The following is a 15,971-nucleotide window of genomic DNA, read 5'->3' as shown; positions in this document are numbered from 1 at the left end:
GTTATCTTGACAAAAATTTGTAAATATAAGCTCTTTATATAATAATAAGATGTGCGTGATGGAATCAACAGTGAAGATTCTCTTTTCATTTAAAAGGGTACCTACCTACTATAGTGAAGTCCACATTATAATGGCAGTGTACGATTGACAATACTGTTGTTGTCCTTTTCTATCATACAACAAAACATATAGTACTATCTCTCTCTCGCTTTGCAATGTTGTCTATTTGCCAGAATATTTTATTTTTACTTTTGACAGTGACTGTACAAAAGTGAACAAACGATTCTCAGCCGCCATTTTGTTTCTTCATTCTATCAAGATACTTGAGTACACAAGTCGTATAATTGATTTAAAATGTATTTTTGTAACAATGAAATAATTTTTAAACATTACCGTATGAGAAACACAAATTAAAATACCTGAAATGACATTTTAAAAGCTGATAACTAACCATCCCAGACTTCATCCATGCTTCAGTTAGCCTACACGTACCGTATAGGATAGACTAGACCTACTCGTACCCAAGGATAGTATATACCTATATATACACTATATAGTATATAGCTATATATCTGTACACTATTCTTGACTCGTACCGGTATAAATAATATTGAAAAGTTATTTCAGAATTAATTCATTGAAATTACTTATTTTTAAATAGGATTTCTATTTTTCTATTATTTTTAAATGAAATTGGAATAGAATACCTACCAAATAATTTAATCTCTGTTGGTTTGAAATTCAGATTGTTGTATCACAGCTTTCTAAATTAGCCGCCATTTCAGGTTTGTATAAGAATGAAAATCTGATTTCAGTTATAAAAGCAAATTTTTGAATCAAATTATGAAAAAATATATTTTCTTGATTAGTTTGACATTGAATTGATTATTTTATCAAGGAAATGATAATTAGTATCATATTAAATTTAATGGGATGAATTGAGTAACAGCTGTGTAGAGTCAGTGGCAAAATGGAGAGACTTGGCAACGTTTTTCTCCTATCTTTCTTCATTGCCATTATAACGTGGACCTCACTATAGCTATTCCTATAATCAAATTATCTTGTGCAGCATTGTCAAATAATAATAACCTTTATTTCTGCATGCACATAACTGAGTATATATTTTACAGCCGTCATCATAATAAAATTCAAGCACAATAGCGATATACAATGAAAGTAATAATAGATACCGTATTACGTTAAATTGGTGGCTATATTTTTTTATTTATGAGCACAACATTCGGCATTCAGCATCTGTATTGTTGTTGAACTGAATAAATTATTCTATTCTGTTCATTAGTTCAATGTTCAATGTCTTGATACGAAAATATCTGTAGCACTGTAGAAACACTTTTCAAGCAGCCAGTCTTTTAATTTTTCCTACACAAAAGTTTGCTCTCTATTGGATTGCTAGTAAACTAGACTTATATGGCAAAAAAATAATAATTTATCATTATAATTAAATGCGTGGTCTGGACTATCCTGAAAAAATATGTTCTGTTCTATAAGCCGATAAAATGAGCTGTAAAATACAATATTTTTTCAATTGTGGACTCAAATATTCTGAATCCTTGTTCATTATATGGATCTGATCAGACTCAGTGGAAATTGTCAAATTGTATAATGAATATAAATAAATATTCAACTTAGCCTAGCCTACCTGAAATCCCATGAAACTTTTTCATCTGTAGTATTTCTGCCGTAAATATTACCACGGACATTAGTTAACCAAACATCATGCCCTAAATCTGCTAACACGAATCCTGCAAATAATCATGAAATTATACTTCGATGATATTTTTTCAATGTTATTGTATTAAATCATAATCGAAAAAATAGGCCTACCGTTCTATATACTTCATACAAAATTACTTACAACCTGGAGGGATATGGTGGAGCAGAGGGGGATCAGCCAATTACGTAATTACGTTGTTAAGAATAGAGTTGCATATAGAAAGAAGCGCAGTTGCCAATTTGTCGATTAGACAAAAGTTATCAACAAATGTTTACTCGCAGCGATGAAACTGCTAAAATATTCTATAACACGAATCATGAATCCTTTTACATATTATTCAGGAATATATTGTGCCAGACTTATCATTGGTGCCAGTGCTTTCAGAGAGGAAATGGAAACTGCGTAGACCTATCAGGATCGCAGTAAGCACTCACTATAAGGACTACAGAAAACTGATCGCTTTATCACACGGGTACATCGCCGCCGCTGTTTCCCTACTCTGCTTCGCACATCCCTCCAAGTCGGAAGCTATTTTGTATGGACAATAGTAAAGTAATATAAATATATAATCTCTGATATCATATATTTATTTGAATACCGTACGGCAATAAAACATATTTTTTTCTTATTTCATTTCATTTCATGGTGCCCTGCCCACCTATGCTTTTGTTTGTACTTGTGGGTGATGGAATGCGATGATAAAAAGTCAGGCCATTTTCGGGACTCGAACCAATGATCAGGCGCAGCGATAGCAGAATGAAGTTTGAAACGACGAATGAATGAATGAATGAAACGACGCTTTATTAGAACAGTCACCTAGGCCGGCCTGATTAATAATATCGCATTGAATTTAAAACTTGAAAAATTTAAAAGTTATAGCAGGTTATTCTTAATTAGAATATCAACTGAATATAGTTAGAATATCAACTGAAAACTGAATGTTCCATTACCTAGGCTACGTTTTGGTCCAGCAAATACCCAATCTGAAGAGCTGCACAGCATTCCATGTTGAAGAACAATAGTTTATCATTATAATTAAATGCGTGGTCTGGACTATCCTGAAAAAATATGTTCTGTTCTATAAGCCGATAAAATGAGCTGTAAAATACAATATTTTTTCAATTGTGGACTCAAATATTCTGAATCCTTGTTCATTATATGGATCTGATCAGACTCAGTGGAAATTGTCAAATTGTATAATGAATATAAATAAATTTCAACTTAGCCTAGCCTACCTGAAATCCCATGAAACTTTTTCATCTGTAGTATTTCTGCCGTAAATATTACCACGGACATTAGTTAACCAAACATCATGCCCTAAATCTGCTAACACGAATCCTGCAAATAATCATGAAATACTTCGATGATATTTTTTCAATGTTATTGTATTAAATCATAATCGAAAAAATAGGCCTTCTATATAGTTCATACAAAATTACTTCCAACCTGGAGGAATATGGTGGAGCAGAGAGATACGGGAGCAGAGGGGGATCAGCCAATTACGTAGTTACAAATAGAGTCGCATATAGAAAGAAGCGCAGTTGCCAATTTGTCGATTAGACAAAAGTTTTCAACAAATGTTTACTCGCAGCGATGAAACTGCTAGAATATTCTATAACACGAATCATGAATCCTTTGACATATTATTCAGGAACGAAATATTGTGCCAGACTTATCATTGGTGCCAGTGCTTTCAGAGAGGAAATACGGAAACTGCGTAGACCTATCAGGAGCAGTAAACACTCACATAAGGACTACAGAAAACTGATCGCTTTATCACACGGCAACATCGCCGCCGCTGTTTCCCTACTCTGCTTCGCACATCCCTCCAAGTCGGAAGCTATTTTGTATGGACAATAGTAAAGTAATATAAATATATAATCTCTGATATCATATATTTATTTGAATACCGTACGGCAATAAAACATATTTTTTTCTTATTTCATTTCATTTCATGGTGCCCTGCCCACCTATGCTTTTGTTTGTACTTGTGGGTGATGGAATGCGATGATAAAAAGTCAGGCCATTTTCGGGACTCGAACCAATGATCAGGCGCAGCGATAGCAGAATGAAGTTTGAAACGACGAATGAATGAATGAATGAAACGACGCTTTATTAGAACAGTCACCTAGGCCGGCCTGATTAATAATATCGCATTGAATTTAAAACTTGAAAAATTAAAAAGTTATAGCAGGTTATTCTTAATTAGAATATCAACTGAATATAGTTAGAATATCAACTGAAAACTGAATGTTCCATTACCTAGGCTACGTTTTGGTCCAGCAAATACCCAATCTGAAGAGCTGCACAGCATTCCATGTTGAAGAACAATAGTCTTTCTGTGTTTTGCATTCTCTCTAGAACTGATATCATTGAATTCATCTTCATTTTTCAAAATCCTGAAAAATGTTATCACAAAACCATCTTTCGTTGTGACTTGGTGTGTTTCAGCATGATATCCAGCTTGGAGAATGAGCTTGTCCTTAGAAAATGATTAAATAAATTGATATTGAATTAGAAGATGACAGAAACGAACAATAATTCAAATGATCTTCTCAAATATATTCGATTAACAAATCATTTAATATGTGCAATGACTGGCTGATATAGGCCAGTTTAAAATAATTTTAATCTAAAATTAAAAAGGTTAGGTAGGTACTCATATAAATTTATTGATAGTTGAAATCATAATTCTGTATTGAGTAATATTTTAATCAATTAGCCTATCCTGTTGATGTACAGTATTTTTTTTCAATTATTGAAATGAATGAATGCTGTTGAGTGGCGGTAGTGGCGGGTTTGTTTGAGCCAATAAGACGGGGCTTGTTCTTAGTACCTATATAATATTATATAGGTACGGTACTTATCAGTATCCTCAAAGGATGTTCACGAGTGTCAATGTTGATATAAATTTTCACTTATTTACCAATGCAACTTTCTTCAAGTATTTAGGACTACGGTAGGTGATGAATGAATGGATAAATTGAAAGAATGATAAAATACAGTAGAAACGTTTAAATTTGTTATAAATTTGTGCTTGTGTGTACTTGTCCTTTATAACATTTTTATTAGTTTTTCTCTTTAGTCTTTCTGCCTCTATCTATAAAACATTTCTTTCTGTCTATAAAACATTCCATACTGCACAAAGTATTGCAATGCAAAAAACTTTTCTGTGTTGATTTCAATTATCAATAAATTCCTATGAGTAATTTTTTTCATCTTATCTTCTCTCTTTTCAAGATTTTTCCAATTTGAAATCTTCTTAATTGAAATCCATTTCCGATTTCAATTTTTTATTCGTCGTCGTCTTCCTACAAGGATTAGGCAATTTGCCTGTGCCGACTTCAAACTCACCATCACATCCATCTTTTACGGGGTCTGCCAACACTTCTCCTTCCAACCGGGTTATACAACATGACTGCCCTGGGAATCCTGTCGCTCTCCATCCTTTCAACATGCTCTTTCCAGTTTTATTGATCTGATTTATTAATTTTCTTAATATAACCTATCTACGCATTCATTTGAAAAAATATAACTATCCCCTTCTCTTCCAGGAGTGAAGTGATCTAGTTTATTGAAATAAGACACTTATTTTTCAAGAATTTTATTTTCCGATATGGAACTCTCATATTTATTACATTTAAATGCCATTTTTTGATTCGTTTTCTTATTATTTCTAATTCAATTATTCTATTCTGTTCATTAGTTCAATGTTCAATTTCTTGATACGAAAATATCTGTAGCACTGTAGAAACACTTTTCAAGCAGCCAGTCTTTTAATTTTTCCTACACAAAAGTTTGCTCTCTATTGGATTGCTAGTAAACTAGGCTTATAAGGCAAAAAAATTAATAATTTCTCACTATAATTAAATGCGTGGTCTGTACTATCCTGAAAATATGTTCTGTTCTAAGCCGATAAAATGAGCTGTTAAATACAATATTTTTTCAAATGTGGATTCAAATATTCTGAATCCTTGTTTATTATATAGATCTGATCAGACTCAGTGGAAATTGTCAAATTGTATAATGGATATAAATGAATCTTCAACTTAGCCTAGCCTACCTGAAATCCCATGAAACTTTTTCATCTGTAGTATTTCTGCCGTAAATATTACCACGAACATTAGTTAACCAAACATCATGCCCTAAATCTGCTAACACGAATCCTGCAAATAATCATGAAATACTTCGATGATATTTCTTCAATTGTATTGTATTAAATCATAATCGAAAAAAATAGGCCTACTATATAGTTCATAAAAATTACTTCCAACCTGGAGGAATATGGTAGAGCAGAGAGATACGGGAGCAGAGGGGATCAGCCAATTACGTAATTACGTAGGTAGTTACGAATAGAGTCGCATATAGAAAGAAGCGCAGTTGCAAATTTGTCGATTAGACAAAAGTTTTCAACAAATGTTTACTCGCAGCGATGAAACTGCTAGAATATTCTATAACACGAATCATGAATCCTTTGACATATTATTCAGGAACAAAATATTGTGCCAGACTTATCATTGGTGCCAGTGCTTTCAGAGAGGAAATACGGAAACTGCGTAGACCTATCAGGAGCAGTAAACATTCACTATAAGCAAAGACCTTAAAGATGCATCTCTTTATCTCTTTAAGGTCTTTGACTATAAGGACTACAGAAAACTGATCGCTTTAGCACACGGCAACATCGCCGCCGCTGTTTCCCTACTCTGCTTCGCACATCCCTCCAAGTCGGAAGCTATTTTGTATGGACAATAGTAAAGTAATATATAAATATAATCTCTGATATCATATATTTATTTGAATACCGTACGGCAATAAAACATATTTTTTTCTTATTTCATTTCATTTCATGGTGCCCTGCCCACCTATGCTTTTGTTTGTTGTGGGTGATGGAATGCGATGATAAAAAGTCAGGCCATTTTCGGGACTCGAACCCATTGTCAGGCGCAGCGATAGCAGAATGAAGTTTGAAACGACGAATGAATGAATGAATGAAACGACGCTTTATTAGAACAGTCACCTAGGCCGGCCTGATTAATAATATCGCATTGAATTTAAAACTTGAAAAATTTTAAAGTTAGTTTCTCTTAATTAGAATATCAACTGAATATAGTTAGAATATCAACTGAAAACTGAATGTTCCATTACCTAGGCTACGTTTTGGTCCAGCAAATACCCAATCTGAAGAGCTGCACAGCATTCCATGTTGAAGAACAATAGTCTTTCTGTGTTTTGCATTCTCTCTAGAACTGATATCATTGAATTCATCTTCATTTTTCAAAATCCTGAAAAATGTTATCACAAAACCATCTTTCGTTGTGACTTGGTGTGTTTCAGCATGATATCCAGCTTGGAGAATGAGCTTGTCCTTAGAAAATGATTAAATAAATTGATATTGAATTAGAAGATGACAGAAACGAACAATAAATTCAAATGATCTTCTCAAATATATTCGATTAACAAATTATTTAATATGTGCAATGACTGGCTGATATAGGCCAGTTTAAAATAATTTTAATCTAAAATTAAAAAAGGTTAGGTAGGTACTCATATAAATTTATTGATAGTTGAAATCAATAATTCTGTATTGAGTAATATTTTAATCAATTAGCCTATCCTGTTGATGTACAGTATTTTTTTCAATTATTTGAAATGAATGAATGCTGTTGAGTGGCGGTAGTGGCGGGTTTGTTTGAGCCAATAAGACGGGGCTTGTTCTTAGTACCTATATAATATTATATAGGTACTTATCAGTATCCTCAAAGGATGTTCACGAGTGTCAATGTTGATATAAATTTTCACTTATTTACCAATGCAACTTTCTTCAAGTATTTAAGACTACGGTAGGTGATGAATGAATGGATAAATTGAAAGAATGATAAAATACAGTAGAAACGTTTAAATTTGTTATAAATTTGTGCTTGTGTGTACTTGTCCTTTATAACATTTTTATTAGTTTTTCTCTCTAGTCTTTCTGCCTCTATCTATAAAACATTTCTTTCTGTCTATAAAACATTCCATACTGCACAAAGTATTGCAATGCAAAAAACTTTTCTGTGTTGATTTCAATTATCAATAAATTCCTATGAGTAATTTTTTTCATCTTATCTTCTCTCTTTTCAAGATTTTTCCAATTTGAAATCTTCTTAATTGAAATCCATTTCCGATTTCAATTTTTTATTCGTCGTCGTCTTCCTACAAGGATTAGGCAATTTGCCTGTGCCGACTTCAAACTCACCATCACATCCATCTTTTACGGGGTCTGCCAACACTTCTCCTTCCAACCGGGTTATACAACATGACTGCCCTGGGAATCCTGTCGCTCTCCATCCTTTCAACATGCTCTTTCCAGTTTTATTGATCTGATTTATTAATTTTCTTAATATAACCTATCTACGCATTCATTTGAAAAAATATAACTATCCCCTTCTCTTCCAGGAGTGAAGTGATCTAGTTTATTGAAATAAGACACTTATTTTTCAAGAATTTTATTTTCCGATATGGAACTCTCATATTTATTACATTTAAATGCCATTTTTTGATTCGTTTTCTTATTATTTCTAATTCAATTATTCATTATTTTCTGTATTATTCGTATTGTGTTTTTTGCTATTGACGTGATTAAGTGGTATAGGAACTTAGCCACCACATCAAATCAAATGAGAAAGTCATTCTATTCTATATTATGACAGTAGCTTATAGCTATAACTTTCCAATGGTCTCTACAAAGGAAAAATAATTCGATGCAATTGGAATAATTATTATAAGATACCATTAACCTACTGTATATTGTAATGTGATTACAGTTCATAGCTTATAGTTAACTTACAGTTTATAGCTTGGAGCTTGCATACACGGAGCTTGAACAAATTTAAAAATCATTTTCTATTCGTGGAAGAGAATTTGAAATAATACGATTTCCATGAATTAGAGAATGTTGCATTAAAATCTAAAATTTTTATGAAAATTTAATTCAAAAATGAATTAAAAATTGACAGACAAATTGATGTTACAATGGAAACAGAAGTTTTAAATGTTGCAATAACGTAACACACAACATACAAAATTCACCTGATGAGAGAGGGAATGTTAAAGTTGAGAAAATATGTCTTGATTTTAGGAATAGTTATTTATTAAATACAAAACATATAACATAAATGCAATAGTTCATAGTTTCAATTTTCTTCCAATAGTATTTCTACTTATTGAGTAAGTATAATAGAATAGTATCACACAAGATTGGAATTAGCATAGAAATAGAGCATTTATTTGTTTATTTGAATACATAGTTGAGTGCAATAGGCCAAGTCCAAATAGCACTCATGACCTTATTGGAGAAACAAATACAAAAATACCGTACTATTATTTAATATGCCATACATTAGAAGGCTTACATTTGTACGCTAGTTATAGACATAAAATTCAACAAATAATAATCCATTTGTTAATAATAGGCTATAGTATTAGATCCTTACAAATTTGTGCTCTCTTCAGGTACCTTGCTCATCACAATATTTATCATTCTATAAAAAATTATAGTTATAGAAGTGGATTTTTTCAAAGTTTCTAATACATGCTCTTTTTAGATGTATTGATTTGCTCGGCAAGTTATTTATTAATACAATATTACAAATCATATAGTAATGACTATGATATTATTGATACAGACGAAATACATAGAAAAATAATAATGTAAATTTCAATAGGAATTTGAATGTTCTTGCATAACTTATTTTGTTCCAAAGGAGTGTAAAAAAAGCATTTTTTAAGATTTTTTTGGAAGCCTATTCATCCAAAGTTGAATCACAGTCCAGGTTTGAATAATTATCAAGGAAATAAAATGTCGTAGATGTTTTCATTGAGAGAAGTTCTTAAAAAATAAAATAATAATTAATTACCGTACTGATGGGGTGATCTACTTTCTGAATAATTAATGATACATTTATGAATAATTTCAGAGGTCTCTTACCGTGGTTTGGAACCCTATTCCCCTTTCAAATACAAAACTTTCATTACCAATACTTCTATCAATAGAAGCTGCATTGGATAACACAATAAAATGCACAAACAGTAAAAAATAACAGAAAATTCTAAAACTATGAATACACTGCATTCTACCAGTCTTATATCTGTGATTTCATGTGTAATGGTACTTTCTTGATTGATATTTCGAATATACTTAAGAAAAATGAAGCCAACCTTGGTTTGAGAAGTATAAGTGGAATCTGTATTGATAAGATAAATATGCTACTACTTGTCATTGTCAATAAATTATTATTAACTGATCTAGTCAATATAATTTAAAATTAAGAAGATTTCTATTGAGATCTTCTGTTTTTATAGCAATACTCACACTGGCGGCCTTAAAGGCTATGACTAGCAAAAAAGTTGTATGCTACTAAATAAATAAATTCAATTCAAGTGAATGAATAAATAAATGGAATAAATAGTGTTTAAATTATGTTTTCAATTAGAATGAGAAGTCCGTTCACAACCTATAACTTAGTACAGTAGGCTATAGATCCTTTTTTTATCTACATTAATTAAGAGAAACAATAGGTAACCAATATAATAGCACAAGGTTACCTTAATTCTCTCTCCCTATAATTTTGATTATGTACTTATTGTATGAATCAATAAAGTATAAAATAGAAAGAATAAATCATTTAACATTCATCAACATTCATCATTTAACATTTAGTAAACAATATTGATGTTAGAGGCTCAATCTCATGATTTGAGCTTCATTTTTTTGCTTATCAATAGAGTACACTCAGTTTATACTTGATATATCTTAAGTAGGCGTAGCTTCCAATACAAAAGTTCAATGAGTTAGAACTTTCATTAGAAAATGTTAGAACACTACTCCCGTGCAGACCTTGGCTTTATACACTCACAAGGCACTTAATTCCAAACCTGTACCACATGAATGTTGTCTTCCTTCTATTCAGAATTTTCAATTGATACACAACACAGTTTCTATGCTCTGATCTTTGAAAATGACTCTTTGGACTCTTTGATCGGATGAAACATGTTTGTAAGGTTTCAGCAAGAATGTTCCTATTAGGACTTTCTTTCAGAAAACATGTTTATGTTTTAGTATATGAGTAAATGTAAAATTCCAAGTAAGCTATGTTCCAGACAGAAACCTCCAATATATTGATCCCACCAACTAAATCATGCTCCATCATTTTATAAAGCATGTTTCTACATTATATGAACGTAGTTCCAAAAATGGTTCTATGTTTTTCTTGTCCTGAACTCGGACTTAGGCCTATTCTTCAGTATTCCTGTACTCTCCTCGTCTATGAGTTGTCATTGTACCTTTACAAACCCTTCCGAAACAGGAATTCTAGAAAACATGTTTACAAGGTTTAGAAACCATTTTTCTACATCAACCCAAACATGTTCCTATGCCCCTTGTTCTTGATTGAATACAGAAACTTCCATATGGCCTAGGTGGCCACAATAGAAAAAAAAACATGAATTCATGCTATTTGAGTTGATGAATTCAGAATAGCATGATTCTATGGTATATAGTTTATCCATGTTCCAAATTTGAAGGTGATTACTGTTGACTACTGTCTATTATTACTGTTTTGGCCGGATGAGAGTGTAAGAACGGCTCAGTATGAGAGACTACCATCGTCACATAGCTTCACAAAAAAAGAACTACTAGGACTATCGGCTTGGGTTAGCAGTATAATTTGGAACATAAACGCCCTATATGCTGGGATATCTACTGATGCTACCTTTTCTATATGGTTTCACTCTCGTCCCCCCTACTGAAACAGTCATGTTACTATGTCTTCTTAGCAAACATTCTTATGAGTTAACCCAAATATGTTTCCATGCTTCTTCACTCCTATAAGATACCTAGTATTATCCTTGAGTGAGGACAGAAGCATGTTTATCAGGCCTCTTAGGCTCTTCTTTGCTACTCCCCAAACCTCCAATGCACAATGCTCCTCCCCACTAGAACATGTTTCTATGTCTCATCAAAAATGCTTATTAGTTTACCTTTACACAATGCCATATTCCTTGTCCTTTACTCAGTATTTGTCCTTAATTGAAGACAGACGTTTCCATAAGGCCAAGTTTTTCCTCTACTCCTCTCCACTGAAACATGTTCCCATGATCTAGCGTCTAGAAATAACTTCTCTACTTCATACCAACACATGTTTCAATGCCTCTCCACGCACTTTACTCAGTATTCGTCCTTGATTGCAAACAAAAATCTCCATCAGGCAGATTCCACTAGTCATCTTTCCATTGCTTCCCCTCACTAAAACATATTTCCATGGTTTAGAAACCATCATTCTACTTTTCACCAAACATGTTCCTGTATTTCATTCACACTCTTTACTTGAGTATTCGTCATTGACTGCAGACAAAATCTTCCATCAGGCCTGGATCCCCTTCATTTGTTCTCAGTAGCGCTGTTCCTCTTCTGTTCCCAGCCACAAAAACATGTTTCTTTGTCTCAACAAATATCTTTCTACGCTTTCTTGAACATGTTTTCATGCCCCTTCACAGTATTCGTCCTTGACTGCAGACAGAATCTCTCATCAAGTCTTTGGGTTCCCAATAATGCTCCTACTCACTAGAATATGTTTCTATATTTCATCAAACATGTATCTGAGTCCACTCAATAATGCTTCCATGGCGCTTCACACTCCATACTCGGGATTTGTTCTTGAATGCAAACAAAACCCTCCATCAGGCTGGTTCCACTCATCTCTCCATTGCTTCTCCCCACTAAAACATACTTCCACGGTCTAGAAACCATCTTTCTACTTCATACCAATCATGTTTTGATGCCCCTTCTCGCCCTTCACTCAGTATTTGTCCTTGACCACAGTCAAGACCCCCATGAGACTCGTCTCCTCTCTAAAACATGATTACATGGCCTAGAAAACATTTCTCCACCTCATACGGTAACAACATTTTCCAATGCCCCTTCACGCCCTATACTCAGTATTGGTCCTCGACTGCAGACAGAACCCTCCATCCGGCCTTGGTCCCCCACCCTGACCCCGCTGCCTCAAAAATTTGCACTTGAAGTGTCGACTCAGCGCTTTCAGCTTATTGCGCATGAGCTGCCATAGGAAGCGCCGGAAGGTGACGCCACACATCGAGTAGAGCAGGAAGTTGATGCTGAAATGCGTGTAGTAGAGCAGCATGAACACCTGTTGCAGACACCACAGTGAACTACCACTTCCGGTTCCGGTTCCGGTCGTCTGTTCCCGCCACAGCGAGAAGCGCACAAAGATGTACAGTCGGATCACGTAGCTGCAACAAAAACGTTTATAAAAGTCATAAAATCAAATCTTTTATTGCTGAAAAACATTTGCAATCAGATCATATCAATCTATTTGCCATTTGAAATGTTATAAAAATGCTAATATCATAATCTTATTTCAACAGAAATCAATAGAAATCTTTCACAGAGAAGCAGGTATTAAGTATTCATAGTGGAACACAAAACACTCTGTTTTTGTTGTCACTTCCACTTTATTAATCCAATTTGCAGGATTGCGTTGAACGGGTCTAGGCTAAATTTCAGCTTGCTATCGACCTTCTATATATTTGTATCTATCATAGCTGTAGCAATGACTTCAAATGATTTTATCCTTGTCTGCTGTTCAGTGGACTTGGAGAATACCAGGCATCAATGGTTTTTCCCTCATGTTTGATACCACATATCAATCTGGGAAATAAATCATTTCTTTACAGATTCTGTTCTCTACAATACAAAATTTTTCTAAATGAAACATTTATTCATTACATTTTTCAAGAACCATTTCTTGAATTCCTGACATTGAACGGTATTAACCCACCTCTTGGGGTAATACCGTTCACCTTTGGGGGGAATACCATGTAGCAATGCAAATCAAACTGTTTGAATTAGACTCATGATAAAAATATTCCAATTACCTCCAATCAAAAAAGATGATGATATAAGAAATGCTAAAAAATACATAATGCGTTCCTAGCAAAAACTCTTTGTACTAGTTGGTTAGTTGGTTGGTTGGTATGAGAGTATACACATACGGTTTTGGCCTTCCTCCATCACTATCCCGGATGACATCCAACTCCCTTTAATAGCATCTGCCTATCCTTATTGTTATTCTGAACAACAATAGCTCAGCTGACTATTTTTTCCCTGATAGCTCATCAGAAATCGCTCATCGGACGACGACGCCGGACTGGTTTACTAGTTAAGCATTTTTCTCCTGCAATGCAGTAGTTTACGTCCGATGAGCGATTTCCGATGAGCGATTTTGGGCTTAGCAGCCCACTGAGCGATTTATTGTTTAGAATAACAATAAGGATAGGCAGATGCTGTGAACAGCAGGACTTGGGTGTCATTAATAATCAGGGACAGTGACGTGACGAAGGAAGACCACAAGCGTATGCGTACACTCGCAATACGAGTATATTGATATGATGATTGAATCAATATCTACCACCTCCCATAGAAAGGAATCAGTTGTTAAGCAAAGATCGAACTGCTTTCTGCTTCAAACAGTTCACATTCATCTTCATTATAGCCTATATATAATAATATATATTTATACACAAAGATTTACTATTGCAACAAGTTATAACAATCATCTGCATCTCTTCATCTCTTCAAGTGAATGAGTAGCACCACTGAAAATAGATAAGTAAAAAGTATCTCACAGATATCGAAACAGCCTAATAGAGAACATCATGTTAAATATTTGTGTGTAATGTTTGATCAAACTTTGCGTTGGGATGTTCACATCAATGATACATGTAACAAACTCAGACATTGGATAAGTAAATCTCGTAATATCAGCCAAGTCAGTAATTGAAAAATCTCAAGACTCATATATTTTGCCTACATTCAATCATTTCTGCAATATGGAATGAAAATTTCGGGTGGAACATACTCAAACCACTTGAAAAAACTTTTTGTAATTCAAAAACACCTTATGAGAGCTATATTGGGAAAACCCAGACTCTATCCAAGTGAGTACCTGTTTAGTGAGCTAGATGTTTCAACTGTCAGGCAGCTTTACATAAAAAATTTAATCACCTACATAAATAAACATATTAATCTTTTCAACCTGCGTGTTTCACCGTATAACCTCCGTCCCTCATCTGTTACTTTTCAAATTACAGATACTATTTTATTAATTTTTAGAAAACAATTTTTATATCAGGTATCAAAGCTCATCAATGTTATTCCTAACCATTTTATCACTAGTAAATAGAAAACTGCTAATTGAAATTCATACATGGATAATCTCGAACAATGTAATTTTGGCAATGTAATTTCCTCAAAAATGACTTGACCGATTTTTTTCAAATTCATACCCTGTATAGTTATATATCAGCTCTATTAACTAGCATGACTTTCCTCCCTGAGAAACTAACAGGGGGTTCACCCCATCCTTGAGAAATTTACTTTGTAACCTCCTTCTCGTGCTTGAGGTAGGTGGGTAGAGCAGTTTATTCACGTCGATATTTTATTTGTAGAACAGCTGTTTTGACAACTTTTAAAAAATCCTCAAATTTCATAATCCAAATAAAGGAAAATGTACTCTGAAAACAATAACAATAGTATAATCGTAGTTTTAATAAAATTATTTAGCCGCTAATCAGCATAATGTTATTCCCCTAGATTATCCTCGTTCAAACATGAGGCTTATGAGCAAGGAAAGTTGTGTGGGTGTACCACACCAGATTTTTCAATATAGTTATGTATAACCCTATTAATTGTATTTTTCTTTTTCATTTTATATTGTACTTTACTTGTTTCATTTATAACCATTTTTGTCATTGTAATTATGTTTTTGGGACAAATAAAGATTGATTTGACTTGATCAAGAAGATTTAAGATCAATTTCACATCTGAATCAAATTACTGTACATCTACAAGCAACCACAAATTTTATGCCAATCTACTATCGTTATAGCTAGTATATAAAAGTGAAATGGCTCCAATATTTCAATCAGATAACAGATTCCATCAACAGAGCTGAATATCTACATTTGAAATCAAGGTGCTTAAATCCCAAAAATTAATAATTAGATAAAATTCCCTGAGATTTTTCCATTTTGATGAATTGATAATACTAAAATCGATTGTTTCAACAGTTTGTAAATATATTGTTCATTGGTTACAATATTCTTTAACAAATGATTTCTTCTTAAGGGAGGTGGTAGGTACTGATTCAATGATCACCATCAATATATTCATAATCGT

The 15,971-nt window shown here is 33.3% G+C and overlaps 2 protein-coding genes across 3 annotated transcripts in view; both read right to left on the bottom strand.

Annotated features, from left to right (window-relative positions):
• LOC111062921 (lipase 1) overlaps positions 1-10,013 on the bottom strand; it is a 31,140-nt gene extending 21,127 nt beyond the window's left edge. Inside the window, exons 1-3 of one of the 2 annotated variants that reach the window (XM_039438986.1) lie at positions 9,702-10,013; positions 6,881-7,100; positions 5,799-5,901 (exon numbers count right to left, since the gene is read on the bottom strand). In XM_039438986.1, coding sequence (XP_039294920.1) covers positions 5,799-5,901; positions 6,881-7,100; positions 9,702-9,845 — 467 coding nt within the window. In that variant the 5' untranslated portion in view covers positions 9,846-10,013. Of the gene's footprint in view, positions 1-1,660; positions 1,764-2,685; positions 2,756-5,798; positions 5,902-6,880; positions 7,101-9,701 lie in introns of those variants that run through there. The other variant, XM_039438987.1, reaches the window with a different exon arrangement.
• Positions 10,014-11,611: 1,598 nt separating this feature from the next.
• LOC111059972 overlaps positions 11,612-15,971 on the bottom strand; it is an 81,519-nt gene continuing 77,159 nt past the window's right edge. The window contains exon 8 of the mRNA XM_039438989.1: positions 11,612-13,024. Within this exon, the coding sequence (XP_039294923.1) occupies positions 12,694-13,024 (331 nt within the window). The 3' untranslated portion in view covers positions 11,612-12,693. The remainder of the gene's footprint in view (positions 13,025-15,971) is intronic.

This window comes from Nilaparvata lugens, chromosome 12 (genome assembly GCF_014356525.2).
Source record: "Nilaparvata lugens isolate BPH chromosome 12, ASM1435652v1, whole genome shotgun sequence".
Taxonomy (NCBI): Eukaryota; Metazoa; Arthropoda; class Insecta; order Hemiptera; family Delphacidae; genus Nilaparvata; species Nilaparvata lugens.
The sequence above is the reverse complement of the archived record's forward strand: the minus strand, read 5'-3'. Positions and strand labels throughout refer to the sequence as shown.